This window comes from Astatotilapia calliptera, chromosome 6 (assembly GCF_900246225.1).
Source record: "Astatotilapia calliptera chromosome 6, fAstCal1.2, whole genome shotgun sequence".
In the NCBI taxonomy this organism is placed as follows: Eukaryota; Metazoa; Chordata; class Actinopteri; order Cichliformes; family Cichlidae; genus Astatotilapia; species Astatotilapia calliptera.
The window spans coordinates 4,147,326-4,164,462 of record NC_039307.1 but is presented as its reverse complement, the minus strand read 5'-3'; the positions used below and the strand labels follow the sequence as shown (position 1 = coordinate 4,164,462).

Genomic DNA, 17,137 nt, shown 5'->3' with positions numbered 1-17,137 from the left:
TTTCACCAAGCTTGTAGTTAAGGCTGTATCAGGTGACCATCCCTTAGTTGTTCTACAATAGGTAAAGGTTGCTGGGGCTTTCCCATAATGCACCGAGTGTTTCCCTGTCACTCTACATGATACCAGGAGCCACCACAGGCTCAATACCAAACTTGATGAGAAATTTTTTTTTTAAAACAAATTTAAAAGAGGCGGAGTCAGAGGACTTCACAAATGTGTTTACATTTTTCATCTGGAGATTATCATTGAACAAAACTTCAAGGCAATTCATCCATCTGTATTTTAGCATCGCACAGCTCGAAAGACAAAAACAGCTTAAAGTGAAATGAAGCAAATCTTCACATTTAAGGAGTCTGAGGAAGACTGTGCTGCCTTACTGATAAAGAGGATGATGCAAACCCCAGTAATCTGGAAGTTACCCATCCTGTGTTACACATAATGATGACCATGATGACAGTCGTCCTTTCTTGACTGTTTGTGTCAGGCAGTTACTGGTCAACAGCCTCCACATGCCAGCAACCTTACCCCTCTGTGACCCCCCCACCAACACCGCCTGGTGTTTACTAGAAGCCTCCATCTTCTCCCACCCCCTCCCAGCTGGCAAGATGTCACCGCTATCTTTAAGTGAACAGCATCTGGGCATGTGGGGGTGACAGCAGCGGTAAGGGTTACTGGCTGTAATGTCTGGAGACGTGAAGCTTGTGACAGGCCAGTGGGACGGCCTGCCAGAGGGACTACTCATCTTCCAAATCTCGCCACTGGATCTGTGAGGTGTTGCATCCTAAAATAGCCCGACAGAGTATAAAAAGACCCACGGGGAGGCCGGGCCTTCAGAGGAACTCTTCACTAGAAAGCAAGAGAGCCACACTGAGAACAGACCGACTGATCTTTTTCTAGTTGCTGCATTTGAAAACTTCTGCAGAGACCATGATGAAATACTATCACTGCCCTGCATCCCAGACCTTGGGAATCAAACCTTGCAGCCAGGACATCCCAATCACCTGCAGAGGCGCTGCTTCTCTGAAGCCAATCCGAAGTGTCCACTTCCCCAATGACATCCTTTTCCAGGACTATGTGCGACAGGGCGAGCTAGAAAGGATTGGACGCTTCATCCGAGCCCAGAGAGTGACGCTCGACACCATTTACCACTCCGGTGAGAGCCACGCAAATGAAAGGCTCAGTTACACTAGTAGAAATGTTTCTTCTCAGACTTTATTCAGTGCGCTAACTGTGTCCTGCTTTCCTCTCTGAGCAGGCATGGCTGCAATCCACGAGGCCGTCCTGTCTGGGAACCTGGAGTGTGTGAAGCTCCTGGTCCAGTATGGAGCAGATATCCACCAGAGAGACGAGGAGGGATGGACCCCTCTGCACATGGCCTGCAGTGATGGCTTCCCAGACATCGCACGGTGAGCCTCGAGACTTTCTCCTTTATAGTTAAAAAGTTTAGCTTAAGGGAAGATTGTGTGCAATGCAAATCCAAGGAAGCCACACGAATCGCAGTGAGCCAGCTGGAGGAGGCTGACATCATGTTTACAGTGGCTCCACAGATGTAGAAGGTCACGCTCCCTGACACTGAAGCATGGTGATCTTTTTCACTGACGACGGTTTATCTTTCTTTCAGCTTTCTTCTCTCCCTGGGTGCCGACCCCGAGCTGGAGAACGACTGCGGGGAGAAGCCGGCTGATCTCATCGATGAGGACAACAAGGAGCTGCTGGAGCTTTTCGGGCTAGCTGCCAACGACTGAGACTCCCTGAAGCAGCCTTTAAACCCTGAAAATCGTCTGCTCTGCAGGAATGGTTAGGCAAAGCCACGTCGGTCCAGGATCCTGACTCTGTGAGGTGCCTCAACTTTGATCCAGGACTGCGGAGGTCTGGTGGAAGGAGGGCTGACAGAGCTGGTCTGGATGCCCTCTGAGTGGAGTCGATGTTCGCTGGAAGGAGGACTCCACCTAAAACTCCAGCAGCACAGATTTGTTGTTTCCTGTCAGGGCTTCAGATCTTTTTTTTAAATGCTGTGAACGAAATGAATCTTTGGATTTTGTTTGGTAGAAACTTTACGACTTTTGCCTGTTGAAAGCTTTGAACTAACAAAACCAAACAGGCTGCAGTGTGTGCAGTGTGCGGCTTATCAAGTTGGTTACTTGTGCCTTTTGATTATTGTGAGTTAAATGTTCTCTTTATAGTCTTTTGTATGACTTTTTATACTTATTTTTTAAATAAAGTTTATCAGTTTGTCTGACTTTGCCGTCATTTCCCTGCTTAACGTGAAAAAACCTCTGTCTCATGTTTCACATGAACATATGTCAATGCTGCATTTGCATCTTTAAAATGACATCAAACTAATCGATCACAGAGGAAAACCGCAAAAAGCCATCATAGCCTCTTGTGCCAAAAACTGCAGTACCTCCAGTGACCACTTGAGGCTGGCTCCAGTTGATCCCATTTTAAAGCGTCGAGATGAGCATTTTGCTTCCCCATGTTGGTATGAATATTAAACATATAAGGTTAATTCATAATAAATCAAAATGAATGACTGAGCCCACAAAACTTATCTCAGCACTGTTTACAGAGGTCAGAGGTGAAGGATCATTTGCATAGGAAACTTATGGCCAACTATGGAAGCACATCCTGGGAGCGTTTCAGCCACAGCAGCCTCAGGTCAGCTAATTGGTTGGTGGGACAAAATGAAAAAGGTATTCTGGACGTATTCCCTCAACACTGCCACTTACTGTGGTTTTAATGAGGACTTACTGTAGATCTATTTCTTACAGTCAGTATGTTGGTCCTAAATTTGACCCAAGTGACTGGCACTGACCTGAAAATATTGTGTTTCCTCAGTGACAGCGCAGTGTCTTCAGTGTATCTGCTCTATTTTAGTGTCCGTTTTGTTTTGGGTTTCAGTCTCTTGTGGCTACTCTACCCTGACTTTGCACTTCCTGTGAGATGCCCTGAGAGGATAGAGAAATAATGCATGTGCTTATAGCTTTCCCCTTGTTGAGGGAACCGGTAATTGTTCTGTTGAAATCTTTGTGTCTCTGCAGCCTGAAGATTAAGATTTTTTTTAACTTGGTCAAATTTTTGGCCATTCTCTGGCCATTCTTTTCTGGCCACTTTTGACTTTTCTTTTTTTCTCATTCCGTTTATTGAGCACAGGTGAGTTGAGGGACACCACTAATACTTCAACTAGTTTTTGTTTTTTCACCTTTTTTGGTTTGTGGTAAGGCATAATGTTAGAACTGTAGCTGCTTTGACATAATAATAACTTTATTTGTAAAGCACTTTTCAAAACCCAAGTGCTTCATAGTTAGAATAAAAGCCGAATACAGAGATGTATGTGGAAACATGCAGACACATAAACAAACAGGTTATCATCCATAAAGTCAGATATTCACTCCAACTATGGCCAAAATAAATATGAAAAGATTAAGGGATATATTAATATGAGTCACTAAACTGCTAAATATTTCAAAATATGGTGGGTGAAACTGATCTCAGAACAGGTAGTCCTCTGAGGACCAGATTCTGTAATTTTGGTGCTGTGCCAATGGCTATGACATAATCAGAGCAACAATGCCACAAATCCCAGGCAGCTGTAAGTTTTGCAGATGTGCACATGCATGACACATTTAAGGTGCTGGTGTAAATTTGTAAACTTTGGCACTGTTGACCGAAGACAAAGGAAGAAGAGGGAGAGTGTGGAGGTGAGAATAGCGAGCGGGGACTGTGAGGGGTAAAGACAGATGGAGCATACTGGACAATATGAATATGGAGCTCCCCAGCAGGAGGCAAGGTTCCCCCCCCTTTGGTGGTCCTCCTCGGGTCCTTGTACTCTGGGGCCTCTGGATATCTGGGGCCTGGATCTCCTCCATACCTGCTTCATACCCTGGTGGACGGGGCTATGGCTCCCCACACTCCCTAGCAGATCATTACATGGAGAAACCTTTGGAATGCAAGCGTGCTGATCCACACAGGTATGCACACAGGTGTACACACGGGTGTTCACAGACGCGGACTACACCTTTCTTGGCTGCTGCCTCAAAGCACATTGTGTGCTGTCTATCTTGCGTGCTGCACAATATAGTTTATTATTTAGTATCTACTGTTATCTACTGCTAGCTTTATTGTGATGGTGCTGTTTTTATTATTATTATGTTGCTCTTTGCTGTTTGCTTTCTCTTCTGTTTTTTTTCTCCATACAGGTGATCCAGGTGTTTTGCTTGTTTTTCTTTTCTTTTTTTTTTCTTTCTTCCCGCCCTTCTCACCGTCTCTTCTCCCCTCTGGTTTTCTTTCTCTCCCTCTCTTTCTTTCATTCTTTCTCCCTGTCCTATCCCCCAGTCATTTCTGTCCCGTTTGTAGCAACCGAAAATAAAATAAATTCATAATTATAATAAAGGTCAATCAAATGGACCAATATGGCAAGGCCATGATGATCCACTTGGTAAAATAAATCCACTTGGCATCTTTCTTGGCCTTAAGACAACAATTCTGGTGGCTAAAGATCCAAACGGGACACAAAAAAAGAAAAGGCTAAATTATCATATCGTAACAACAACAAATCCTAAATGGGCCTTAAGCACCTCTGAGAAAATCTTATGGTTAAAAAGAAAAGAAGTCATCATAGTTACTGTATCATTTCCTGTCTATGCTCCTCCAGTTCTTGTTTGGACACTTCATAGATGATCGACACACCAATGCAGTCTGAAGAGACGTTGATGATGGTGTTGCATCGATCTCTGAAAGGCAAAGAATGACCACAGAACGCAGCCAGTCAGCAAATTGTTCTTTCTGAACTCTGATAATGAGTTTCAACCCTCAAACACATGAACAGCTAAACATAGCACATCAATACAAATATGAACAGTCATCATAGTGGTGATGATGTGGGTTTGTTTTGCAGCCCCAGGCCTTCAGCAGCTTTCAGTCATTGAGCCGACCATGAACTCTTCTGTATATCAAACTATTCTAGAGTCAAATGTGAGGCCATCTGCCGACAGCTAGAACTGGGCTGAAAAAGAGCTGTGCATAAATGAATGCCTGAAAACCTGAATGAACTGAAGCAGCATTGTTGAAAAGAGTGGGCTGAAATTCCTCCACAGTGACATGCAAGATGATAAAGCCCCACAAAACAGTTACTTCGAGTTACTGCAGGACTTCAGGAATTTGCTGAGATCTTTGGAACTTTACACAAACACAGCAAACAGTTTTTAAGATGTGAAAAGGCAGCAGTAGTAATGTGTCAGACATTAAAATGAACAGAAAGCGAAACTTACAGGAGCCATTCTACAGCCACCAGAATAGAGGCATCCTGAGCAGGTAAGCCGACCGCTGTCAGAACAAACAGAGTGGTCACTGCTCCTGTAGCTGGGATCCCTCCTGCGCCGATGCTGGTGGCTGCTGCCGTCACACTGCACACCAAAGCAAAGCATACAGACTCTTCAGAGTCTGCATGATGCATTTTTAAAGGCCTGAAACAACAGAAATACTGAGGTACGCAATGGTAAATAACTGGCTCAAGTTCAGATTGATGCGGTTGAGCTGGGCGATGAAAACGACTGCGACCACTTCGTAAAGGACGCTTCCGTTCATGTTGGTGCTGGTGCAGATGGGCAGCATGAAGCGAGGGACTCTTCTTTTGATCCTCAGTTTCTCCTCACAGCACAAAAACATGAGGGGCAATGCAGCAGAGCTATGAGAGGCAGCACATCATTTGTTAGTGCTTGAACAGCTATGGAATTATAAAACATTTACTCGGTCAGCTGTGAGGCCTTTGCTAAAACCTTTTCTTTATCTGGCTTCACTTAAACCAACATATTTTACAAAGAAGGTCAGACTATGTCAGAAATTAATAATAGAAACTGGCTGCAACACGAGTAGCAGTATTGAGAAAATGGAAAAATGTGTCATAAATAAAGCCTAACAGAAGCCAGGAAGGAAAAAGTGAACCACCTTCATAAGCCTGTAAATCCAGGATTACATCTGAACTTACCCTCTGATTACAACAGAACACCGCCCTCAGTGTGTGTCTTACCTGGATGAGATCAGCATTGCAGTGACTAAAGTGACCGCTCTCATGACAGGGAGGGGGTTACGCCTCACAAACAAGAAAAAGATCATTGGCAGAATCACCAGGCCATGGATCAGAAGCCTGAAAAAACAGTATATACACAGCCAACTGTGATTATACCAAATACAGTTTCTCACTGCCTAAAACAATGAGACTCAACTGAAGGATTTATATATCTCCATTGTTCCAAATCCCCCCAAAGACGACTTTTTTTTTTTTAGATAACAGACCTATCTGGCAGTTAGTCACTTCTGACAGAAACCCTTCATTTTTGTTTTTTAGCCTTCATCGTGCTAATTTTTCCATCCCACAACTTTGTAAAAGATTTGGATAAAAATGAAAGTTACTCTGAATGAATCATCAGTGTAAACCCTGTCTGTTAGATTTTTTAAACGAACAATGAGTATTTTTATTTACACTTGCAATTTAAAAAAGAAATAGTGCTGTTTTGGTATAAACTAGCACATTTGGTTTTTATTTTGTATTTCTTTTTATTCTTTCTGTTTTATTTTAATATTTAATTTTAGTAAATAAATTGCAGGAGCAACCTTTTCTAATGTTCCCATGTAAACTTTATTTGAATTATTTCAACAGCAGCTTTCAACTGTCAACAGTGGAAACGGTGAAAACACCTGCGATGGCTCCATTAGCCCACTAGATGTAGCTGTTTAACCTGGTGGGATTTTCACCTGCAACAAATATGCCAAAAAGAGCGAGTTCTGATCATCTGTGACCAGCTAAACATTTTAATAACAGCTGCTATCAACATAAAAGAAAAAGAAGGAAATAAAGAAACCACTGGCGCATGCGCAATTAATATTGACATTATTTTAATTCACATTTACCCTGATTAAAATTCAGTGATTAAGCCTGTTGACTTGCCTCATACTGTTTGACTTGCATCAGAAGTAAATTAACCCTGTAAGTTTATTTATAAAACACTTCCACAGACATTTAGTCACAGAGCGCTGTGCAGCTAAACAATAACCTGGAATAATCACAATAAAGTGAAATTAAAATACATTTAACAGCAGCACAAAACCATACCGCTCAGAACAAAGTAATTGGTGGGTTAACCAGTCATCACTTACCACCAGCAACCCCCAACACACTTAGGAACAAAAACTTGTTGACCAGGACAAAGTTCCAGCATTTGAGCAGCCTTTGCCTCCAGATCGCAGCATCGGCAGCGGCAGCAGTGTTTTCCTCCTCACGACCGTTAGTAGCCATTTTTCTGCTGCACAGTTAGCTAAAAATTTAGCCACATTCGCTGGCTACTAATCAGGCATTTATAAAATAATTTATAATTAGATATTTATGAACAAAGTTAAGAAACCATTTCGATAAATAAATAATGAATATAATGAACATAAAATGATCGCAAGCCTCAGAAATCTGACTTTTACCGACTTTTCACAGGTATTGTAGGATGGAAGTCACGTGACCACCAGGCGAAACTCCTTGGCGCGCTGATTCCAACTTTTGATTGTTTGTTTTTGTTTATTTGTGATCGTTTTTATTTATTTGTTTGTTTTTATCTTTGGAGAAGTTTGTCTATTTATTTATTTATTCTGTGAGAAAATTTGGTCAGTGTGAGGAATGGGAAAAAATACAAATAAAAATGTACTTATGAAAAGAAAGGACGAGGGCACAGAAGTTATTACAAACTGAATTCAAAAGAGGAGATGAAGGCTCGCTGGCTTTCTGATTTGCTCATTCTTGGACTGTTTAAAAGTCAAGTTTCATTTCATTGTTCAGCTGGTGAACATTGGGTTTCCTGCCAGAACATTTGCATTGATAAGAATGAGAATAACTTTCTTGATCCCAAAGGGAAACTTGAGTGTCTGACATAACTCATGTCCTATTTGTATGAGAATTTAAAAGCCTGATGGCTGTGGGTGCGAATGATCATCCAGTACTGATGTTTTTCTGTTCCTGTACCACCCGCAGTGTGTCCAATCTGCCAGCTTTCTTCACTGCTTTGCCCAGCCTCCTTGCATCCATGTTTCTGATGCTGTCTTCCCAGCAGGCCGCAGCATAGAAAATCACACTTGCAGTTACAGACTGACAGAACATCTCCAGCAATTTACTGCAGATGCCGGGAGATCTTAGTTTCCTTAACAAATAGAGGCGACTTTAGTTTGTATCTAGGGTTTTAGAGAGGTTCATACTGAGGTAGTTTTTGTGATGACCTGTAAAACTTAAAACAGTGCAATCAATGACATAATTCCCTGATTAGTCAACTTGCAGAAAATTGTAACTTTTTTTTGCAAAAAAGTGCAACACAAGGTTCAGGTTCACAAAGTTGAATGTATACTTACTTTCCTTTTATTTGGGGACTGTTTCTTAAAAATATACAAATTACAGGTGTCATTTTTTTCATTTCTACTTAACATTTCCAGCACAGAACTGTTGTAATTGAATTTTTCTCATGTGGTTTACTGTGTTGCTTTTGTTTTAGTTTTGTGTTCTTTTCATTTGTGACTTTAACTTTGAAAACTCAAAGAACTGTGAGCTCGTTTTCATTAAAGTGAGCTGTCTTCTGATCTGAGCTAACATTCCCTGCTACGTCCAGCTGTCTGCCAGCTTTTTCTGGCTCAGAAATTTTCCTTTTTTTCCTTTTTTTTGTTTTTTAAATCTGTCAGTCATAGTGGTCATTTTTGTGTGCCTGATATTTCTAATAGTAACACTCATTTAAATTAGCCCCATATATTTTCATTACAAAGCTGTTATCGAGGGTGTTGTTTTAATTTTTCTTGTTTTTAATACTGCCAAAAAGCAGTTGATGCAAATCACTTTAAACTGCAATGTAAAAATTCAAATGTCAGACAGATTTGGGCTCAGAGAGGGGAGGCCATCTGCTTCAGCTAGTGAAGGTATAGCTTTTGTATCAGAAATACTAAGATAATAAATTTTATTAGTTTACTGGTTTCCATGCTTTCACTTCAATACTGTGATTTCCTCGACTCATCAAGCCTTATTTTATTCATGGTCCAGTTTGGTCGGGCTTTACCGAAGCTCTAACAAACTGATGCTGCTATTTAATTTGACCAAAGCTAAAAATAAGTCAATACAGTTTATTTATAAACCATATTTTTGTTCAAGAATATACTTATTAATTTCCAACATGAAACAAAGTAAAAGAAAGAAACTAAACAATATCTGTTTTTTGAATCCAGCAGTGGATAAATTGCAAACAGATAAAGAGCAGAGAGGTGTGGGATAAGAGATAAGAGATGGGTCCGTGGACAGGTTTGTGAAACTCAAAAGGACAGTGATGATCTGATTGTAACGTCAGTGACTCCACACTAAAAGGTCAACGACTGAAGATATATAATTGTTGCTTGAGAGAGTTGAGTGAGAGGATCTGAATGGATTTTATTGTTATTCTTCAACTGTTAGTAGGTGTGGCTGCTAAGTTAATGGACCGCTGATGTGGTAGTTTATATTTCTAATCAACAGATTAATTAGATTAGTGCAGATACAAGATCAAAGGTAAGAAATGTGGCGTGATAGAAAGCGGGCTAACATCTTGTAACTTCTATTTACAGGTTCCTCATTTGATTTGGTCTTTATTCAAAACATTTTTGTAATGAAAGTACGTTTATGGAAATAGCTGATTATACAGCAAAAACACAAACACATGTCAATGTCATGTCCCCGGGGGCCAAACCTGACCTTTTGAAAGATTTGGCTTACCTGTTTGTAGCTGTGGTAGTTTCTTTATATCACGTTCATTGTCAGTTTTATTGCTACGAGTTCCTTTAACAGCTTGCAATTGAAAAGAAAGTATTTTTCTTCTTCCTGCTCCTTTTCACACATGGTTGTAGTGCTTTATTGATAGAAAGTGTGGTTGGTTTGTTTGATCTGTTGTACCAAGTGTGAAATGAATAAATAAATGAAATGAAAAGAAAGTCTTTAAGTATTTTGCCAGAACTCTCAAAGAGTATTCCTCACTGACACTGAGAGCTAACAGGACTAGTTTTCTAAGGTTAACTGGTTGACATGATGTATTGAAGAGAATAATCATCAGACACTTTTATGTTCCACAGAGCCGTAAACTCAAATCTAAACAGCGTAAAATCAAATAATTGGCCTGGTGATGATCTCACCGTATACATTTTGCTTGGAAACTGACTGTCATTAACCTCATAACTAATGTTTCCTTTTTGCTGCATGTGGCAGTTATACACATCAAATTCAAATCAATTCAATGTGGTTAAAATCAGATTTATGAACATTACGATAGCTTATACCCAAGGTAAAGTATCTCTGAGAAAACCCAAGAAATCAGATTATCCCCTATGAACAAGTTAACTCTATGTTTTTGAGTGGATTAATTTGCAGTTTATTTGTTCAGCTGGGTGAAACTGCTAGGTAAATACAATTAGCATTAAAGAAACTAAAATTTAGTCCCCTATAGTATTCTCTTTTTAATTCCAATAATCCACAAGGTTTTTAAGACATAATGTGTAGTAATCATTTCAATTTTAATGAACAACACGTATCTTTTTGAGCTCCAGGCTTTCTCCAGAACTCCAAACATTAAAATCCTCAAAGGAATCAATAACCTTCTACCAGTTTGAATGAATTATTAGGGGTTTATTGTAGCTGCATTTGCTTTTCTTTGTAATAGTTTTTGTCATGTCCCACCAATGTCTGAGTGTGTTTGTAGTGACCTTTGTACTGACATGTTGACCTGCAGGAATCTTTGCTGTTTTCTTCAGTCATGAAATAAAAACACTTTAGAAAGGTTTCTGCCTGCGGGATAAAAAGGCTGTACAGTCCCACAAAAAGAAGGATCACCTGATCACTCTACGTAGGTCCACAATCAATTTCATTTCATCATTTTAAAACTTACAGTAAATCAAACATGTTTTCTACATCAGTGTCAGAAAATATAACAAACTTTTCATTAAATTAATAAATCACTGGAATATCACATCTAATCCAACAAACTAATTCACTTATTGGTTTGTTGGATTGATTAAATTCATCATTTTTAAATACACTTGTTGCTGAATATTAGTTTTTGTAGAAGCACCAGTGGTGTGAAACATGTAAACAGTCAGGAGGATGCAGGAAAAGGTGTGGGCCTGTAGGTGGGTTTCAGACACATAAACGGTTAGGCTCTCAGTGTAATGCGAATTATTCTGCAAATTAAAGCCACCAACTGAAATCCTCAGGCAATGTTTGAAAGCAGTTCAGTAACAGCTCTGGGTGGTCATTGTTGTTTTTTCTATGACCGTTGACAGTGCTGCTTACAGGTTACAGCTTACCGAAACTATGTTGCTAAACTTTGTTCCTTATCTGTGGTATCAAAGTACTACTAAACTACTTCAGCAGTAACAGTGAAAATGCAGCTAGTACACAATCTCAGATTTTATTTGCATGTATAAAATTGGTGCTTTTTGTGTTTGGAAAATGTCAAACTATTAAATTGCATGAGAAAAAAATCATAATTTACATCAGAGCGGATCTTCTAATATAACATATTTCTAATTTTCAAAAGTTTGATTCCTTTTTTTTCTGCTGTGTTTAATCCCGGTAAGAAGAAGAACTTCTTATTCATTTGTGTTCTTCTGTCATATTAACGCTACCTCTTTTTATTACTATTGTTATTTCTTTTAAAATGTTGACTTGAATTTAACTTTTCATAAACATTCACAAAGTGATATTTCAGTTAAAACAAATCTATCACTTACATATAACAGTTTAATGAAGAATACTGTATAAGAATGAGTCAAAACAGTTTGTCTAAATATTTCTGATTCTGGCTTCTCTACACTGGCTCCCTATATTTTTTAGAATCACTTTAAACATTTTACTGATTGCTTTTAAAGAACTTTTGTGTCTGGAGCTAGAAAGCAGAAATGTTGACCCAATATGTCTCAGATGCCAACACAAGGCCTTTGAAGTCCATCATCATGGTAATAAAAACTTTTGCCATCAACCAAACCATAAAAAGTTAGGGCTTGTGGAGTCAGGGACCTCCTTGAAATCTTCTCCTAAATCACTTTTTTTTTTTTTTATCTTTTGATGGCCACAAGCTTTGAGCTGCTTTATTTACGATATTCCCTGCCAAATATTACTTTTTAATTATTTGTAGTTTTCATGGTCAGAAATTGAACGTTTGTCTTTTGTAGGTTTTATTCTCAGTGCTTGAGGCAACTGTTGGTGCGATTTGGTGCTATGTAAAAAAAAAAGTAAATATAACTGAACCGAATTCTCTGTTTAAATCTGTCCTGCTTATATCAAGCAAAACGGTTTTTGATACTTCATTGTGTTTTGGAAATGTAAAAATATTATATATCACACTTATCCTTTAAATATAGAAAATGCTACATATTCATTTACATATTAATCGTTTACTATTAAAGTGTCTTTTTTTTCAAAAGGCGGAGCTTCTGCGTCAGCGAAGCTTCCCTCTGACGTCATTTCCGTCAATTTCAACATCGCGCCGCCGGTAGCTTATAAACAGCCTCCTCTGCACGCTTTGTCGGTAGTCTTTGTCCGTCTTCTTTGTCGGTGAAGTTTAAACAGCGCCATGGGTGATAAGATGGACATGTCTCTGGACGACATTATCAAGATGAGCAAGAAAGGAGGCGGAGGTAGAGGCCGCGGGAGAGGAACGTTCGCCCGGGCTGGAGGCTCAGGTCGAGGCGGCGGGCCGTCGAGGCCGGCGCGGGGCCGACAGAGCAACTTCAACCGAAACAACAGATCCACGCCGTACACGAGGGTATGGAAGAAAAGCGGTTGAAATTGTGAAAATAGTTAAAATATTGGAAATGTATTTTAAAATGCGTCATTAAAGGTGTAATTACGTGATTACGGACTTCCGGAAACTAGCATGGTTCAGTTAACAGTAACAGGAGAAGCTAGGAGCTGAACCAGCATGGACTCTGAGGGACTTTTCTGTGCCTGTTTTCTTGTATTTCTTCGGCTGCTGTGATTGATATGGATGTTTTACCCTCGCTGCAGTGTTTTTTTTTTTTGTTGTTGTTGTTTTTTTTTTGCTGTTGTTGTTTTTTGTTTTTGGCTTTGTCAGCATTTTATAGCCTGCTCGAGCAAAAAGAGCCGAAATCCTGTCTACCAAACTATTTTTTTTTGTTTGCATCCTGACAAAACTGCTTCAAAGTGGGGCCTTTGCTTCATTTTTTTGGCCGCATACTTAACATGGGGCTTTTTCCAACCTGTGGAAACTCGCTGCCTTACTGTCACCACCTCTGTGGAAAGAAGAGTGTTTTCAGGCACTGAAGAAAGACTCTCATCCCTTTTGAATGGACTCCTCCTGTGAAGACCTGGATGATGCCTCTAGCCTGATTCCCGTGATGTTTATAGGGAGTAATGACCATAAACTGGTTATTAGATTACATTTTTCAATAGCCTTCAGACATTCAATATTCAAGTGCTTTAAGCCATCATAGTAGCACTCTGAGTTTCCTAGAACAAAACATAAACTAAGCCTGTATTTAATTTTTTTTGTCTCCACAGCCCAGAGAGTTGCCTGATAAATGGCAGCACGATATGTTTGAGGAGCATGTTGGTGGACGTGCTGGAAACAGTGGTGGAAACGGCGGAGGAAACAGTGGTGGAAATGGCGGAGGAAACGGCAGCAAGCTGCTGATTTCCAATCTGGACTTTGGTGTCTCTGATTCTGATATCAGGGTAATTATCTAAGCTCAGATCTATTTTGCTCACCTCAGATGCTGAGGAATGGCACTGATTTTCCAGATTTTACTTTTTAGGAGCTGTTTGCTGAGTTCGGAGCGTTGAAGAAGGCATCTATACACTATGATCGGTCTGGTCGCAGTAAAGGAACTGCAGACGTCCACTTTGTAAATAAGGCAGATGCACTGAAAGCCATGAAGCACTATAACGGCGTACCGCTTGATGGTGAGGATTTGTTCCCATGCTTGTTCTCTTGTTTAGGCGTGTGCACATGGGTGTTGTTAATGGTAACTAACTACATTTATACTTCTGTTATTTTTTTTTTTTTTTTTTCCCGCCAGGCCGCCCTATGAAAATCCAACAAGCCACTTCAGAATTCGACACACAGAACACACAGAATACACAAGGGTATGTTTTTTTGTTTTTAAAAAAAGGATCTGGGGTTGTAAATCAAGGTTGATGGGTTAATGTGATGACATAGGCATTGAAAATGGGTTACGATGTTACGCAGTTAAAAAAAAAAAAAATCAATTTATGTATTACACGGATTTTGAGATTTGATAAGTGATTTATTGCAAAATCGACAACAAATTCCATTAATTTTCTTCCATTTATCTGGGTGGGGGGAGCTTGTTAGGCTTTTACAGGTTCTCTGGAGTAACCCTCTTTCTTTTTATTGTTTGCAGCTCAAACAAAGGTTTTGATCGGACTAGGCTCGGTCAGCCCAGGGTTGAAAGGCGGCGAGGAGGAGGTGGTGGTGGAGGCGGCGGTGGCGGTGGAGGTTTTAGAGGCCGCGGGAGGGGAGGAGGAAACAGACCCCAGCTTTCTGCAGAGGAACTTGATGCCCAGTTGGATGCCTATAATGCTGAGGTATGTAATCAGGCTGCATAAAATCAGTTTCCTTAATTATTTGGATAATACTGTGAACACAATTTTCTAATCGGTTTCTTCTTCTTCTTTTTTTCTTCATCTTAGTGTAAGATGGACACCAGTTAAAAGGACTCTGATGGGATGATGCTCCCGTTCCTTTTATCATTTTTTTATTTTGGCTAATCAGATGTGATGGATCAGACCCTTGTGTTTTAAAGACATTTTGTATGGACCATTTTTTTGTTTTGGGTGTTATTTTCAAATTTTCTCTTTTTATAACCATAAAACCATGTTATCAGGATTCAGGAACTGTTGTTGCCTTAAACCTGTAATGAGAATCTTTGTTCTCTTTTTTTTTTTTTTTTGTATAAACATGGTTGAATGACAGACTTCTGAATGTAAATTTAAAAACAAAAAAAGTTGCATTTTAATGTACACTGGTTCTGTCACTCAGTACTGTATATTTGACACATGGACACGTTCAAAGGATTTTGTACATAAATTCATGATATTGAGTCATCTTTAGAAAAACGTCTCTCGTCTTCTTGGACTCCTCACAGTGGTGCCAAATGTTGACTGGCCATGTTCAGGCCAACTACTGAAACAATGTTAAACTAAAGCCTTTGTCTTTGTAATGGTGCATTCTCAAAGCACCACACAATGAATTACCTGAGAAGTCTCTACCACTGGTACTCTTCCTCATACAAGATCAACATCTTGATCTTGCTGCTTGTACCTCTTCATATTGTCTTTGCTCCGTCTTCTTGGTGGTGTCTCTCATATGTTCAGTATCTGAATTGATATTAGGGCTGCAGCAACCGATTATCTTAGAAATTGAGTAATCTCGGTTATTTAATCAAGTAATTGGATAGGAAATACTTTTCTCTAATGAGCAATACTAAATATACAAAGGAGGGCGGTGCAGGTTTTTCAAAATGAACTCCTTGCAATGTTTTAATAATAATGATAATAATGGATACTTTATTGATCCCTGTGGGGAAATTACTTGTTTTTTCTCTGCATTTGACCCATTCACTCAGTGAAGCAGTGGGCAGCCCACTAAGCAGGCGCCCGGGGAGCAGTGTGTAGGGACGGTACCTTGCTCAGGGGTACCTCAGGGTAGCCGTTAAGTGGATTCGAACCGCCAACCTTCCGATCATGGGGCGACCACTTTACCTACTGAGCTATCCCTGCCCAATGAAAACGTTTGTCAAGAAGGACAACAAAACCCTTTGTATTAATGTGCAAATAAATGAAATTTAAACAAAAACACAAGTAAAAAATGCATAAATAACTTAAGGTACATTCAGAAGGTCAAACTCAATAAAATATGTATATGAAGTTTACCTTTACTTCCCAGTAAAGCTTTTATTGCTGATTACAGAGCTGCTGTTTTGGACACTAGAAACACGTTTTCTCTCGCTCCACCTGAGCTCAGCTGCTCTTCGCAGCGTGTGTGCAAACTGCACCAGTGTCATCCTCACTGCTGCTGTTGTGTTATCAGTGTGTGTGGGGTTAACATTGCTCCTGAGTACCATTTCAGGTCTGTTTTTAAATCACAAATGTTTCACATTTCCATAGCGACAGTGGTATGAGCCGTGCCTTAAACAGCATCGAAACAAAGAATTTGTATTAAGAATTTTTTATAATAGTTATTCGAATTACTCGATAATTCGTAGCTCTAACTGATAACTTTCAGCATCACACAGTGAAACTAATGTAGTCATGTTTTATCTTATAATTTTATAAAAATGTAAACAGATTTCAAGACAAGACTTGTATTTCTTCATGTCTAGACTACTGCAAAAGCCTTTTTACTTCCTGCAATCATTTTTGCATTTGAACACTGGCTTCCAGAATGTTATAGAATTGATGTAACTGATAACTAGTTTTAAGGCCATTGGCTTTACAACTTCTGCATCTTTCAACTGCAGTTGTGCGATAATGATCCACACGGGGATGCCGGTCCCTGCCTCACTGAAGACTTAAGGCAACAGTGTTTGCAGTCAGTGCCCCGAGGCACTGGTCCTTGGTTATTAATAAATAATAATGGCTTTTATTTTTGGCCATTAGCAAAGAGACCAGGAAAGGGCCAGAAAAAAACAAAGAAACAGAAAACAACTAATTGAATTAGATGGAAAGAACACATAAATTGGTAATAAAAAAGATTTAGGTTGAAGTTATGGCTCATTACACACATTATAATGATATATTATATTATATATGATTAAGAAAAATTATTGCTTTGTAGCCACAGCACCTAGACGCCACGCAGTCATTCAGATGACATTCAACTGTATTCCAGTATAAGTAAATGTGTAACTTTTGTATAGGCGACTCCATCTGTCTGACACCTAAAGCTTCCCAAAGCTGGGCCATGCAAGAGGAGAACAACAAGCAAAACAGGAACAGAAAGACTGAAAAAGAAAAGAATCAAGGTGTTGCAGAGACGAGACCTCAACCCGATTTAAATGCTGTGGTGGGAACTTTAAGAGCACTGTACACAAACAAATGCCCACAAACCTCAATGAA

The 17,137-nt window shown here is 39.7% G+C and overlaps 3 protein-coding genes across 3 annotated transcripts; 2 read left to right on the top strand and 1 right to left on the bottom strand.

Moving 5' to 3' along the window:
* Positions 1–647: 647 nt before the first annotated feature.
* On the top strand, positions 648–2,239 carry ppp1r27b (protein phosphatase 1, regulatory subunit 27b). Its single transcript, XM_026169788.1, has 3 exons — positions 648–1,153; positions 1,256–1,406; positions 1,622–2,239. The coding sequence occupies exons 1-3, from the start codon at positions 928–930 to the stop codon at positions 1,743–1,745; spliced, it is 501 nt and encodes a 166-aa protein (XP_026025573.1). The 5' UTR covers positions 648–927; the 3' UTR covers positions 1,746–2,239.
* Positions 2,240–3,885: 1,646 nt separating this feature from the next.
* LOC113023610 (excitatory amino acid transporter 3-like) lies at positions 3,886–5,520 on the bottom strand. The gene is made up of 3 exons (XM_026169789.1): positions 5,271–5,520; positions 4,626–4,733; positions 3,886–3,915 (listed from the first exon to the last, which is right to left on the bottom strand). Exons 1-3 carry the CDS (start codon positions 5,453–5,455, stop codon positions 3,897–3,899), a joined length of 312 nt encoding a protein of 103 aa, XP_026025574.1. The 5' UTR covers positions 5,456–5,520; the 3' UTR covers positions 3,886–3,896.
* Positions 5,521–12,495: 6,975 nt separating this feature from the next.
* On the top strand, positions 12,496–14,966 carry LOC113023193 (THO complex subunit 4-like). Its single transcript, XM_026169218.1, has 6 exons — positions 12,496–12,803; positions 13,559–13,732; positions 13,813–13,960; positions 14,077–14,143; positions 14,422–14,605; positions 14,711–14,966. Exons 1-6 carry the CDS (start codon positions 12,612–12,614, stop codon positions 14,729–14,731), a joined length of 786 nt encoding a protein of 261 aa, XP_026025003.1. The 5' UTR covers positions 12,496–12,611; the 3' UTR covers positions 14,732–14,966.
* The last annotated feature ends 2,171 nt before the right edge of the window (positions 14,967–17,137 follow it).

Excerpts from the sequence above, each read along its gene's own strand:
- ppp1r27b (XM_026169788.1), top strand. The coding sequence starts at position 928 with ATGATGAAATACTATCACTGCCCTGCATCCCAGACCTTGGGAATCAAA. Across the intron at positions 1,154-1,255 it reads CGACACCATTTACCACTCCG|GCATGGCTGCAATCCACGAG; the intron begins GTGAGAGCCACG and ends CTCTCTGAGCAG. Across the intron at positions 1,407-1,621 it reads GGCTTCCCAGACATCGCACG|CTTTCTTCTCTCCCTGGGTG; the intron begins GTGAGCCTCGAG and ends TCTTTCTTTCAG.
- LOC113023610 (XM_026169789.1), bottom strand. The coding sequence starts at position 5,455 with ATGCATCATGCAGACTCTGAAGAGTCTGTATGCTTTGCTTTGGTGTGC. Across the intron at positions 4,734-5,270 it reads GTGGCTGTAGAATGGCTCCT|AGATCGATGCAACACCATCA; the intron begins GTAAGTTTCGCT and ends TTTGCCTTTCAG.
- LOC113023193 (XM_026169218.1), top strand. The coding sequence starts at position 12,612 with ATGGGTGATAAGATGGACATGTCTCTGGACGACATTATCAAGATGAGC. Across the intron at positions 13,961-14,076 it reads TAACGGCGTACCGCTTGATG|GCCGCCCTATGAAAATCCAA; the intron begins GTGAGGATTTGT and ends TTTTCCCGCCAG. Across the intron at positions 14,144-14,421 it reads AACACACAGAATACACAAGG|CTCAAACAAAGGTTTTGATC; the intron begins GTATGTTTTTTT and ends TATTGTTTGCAG.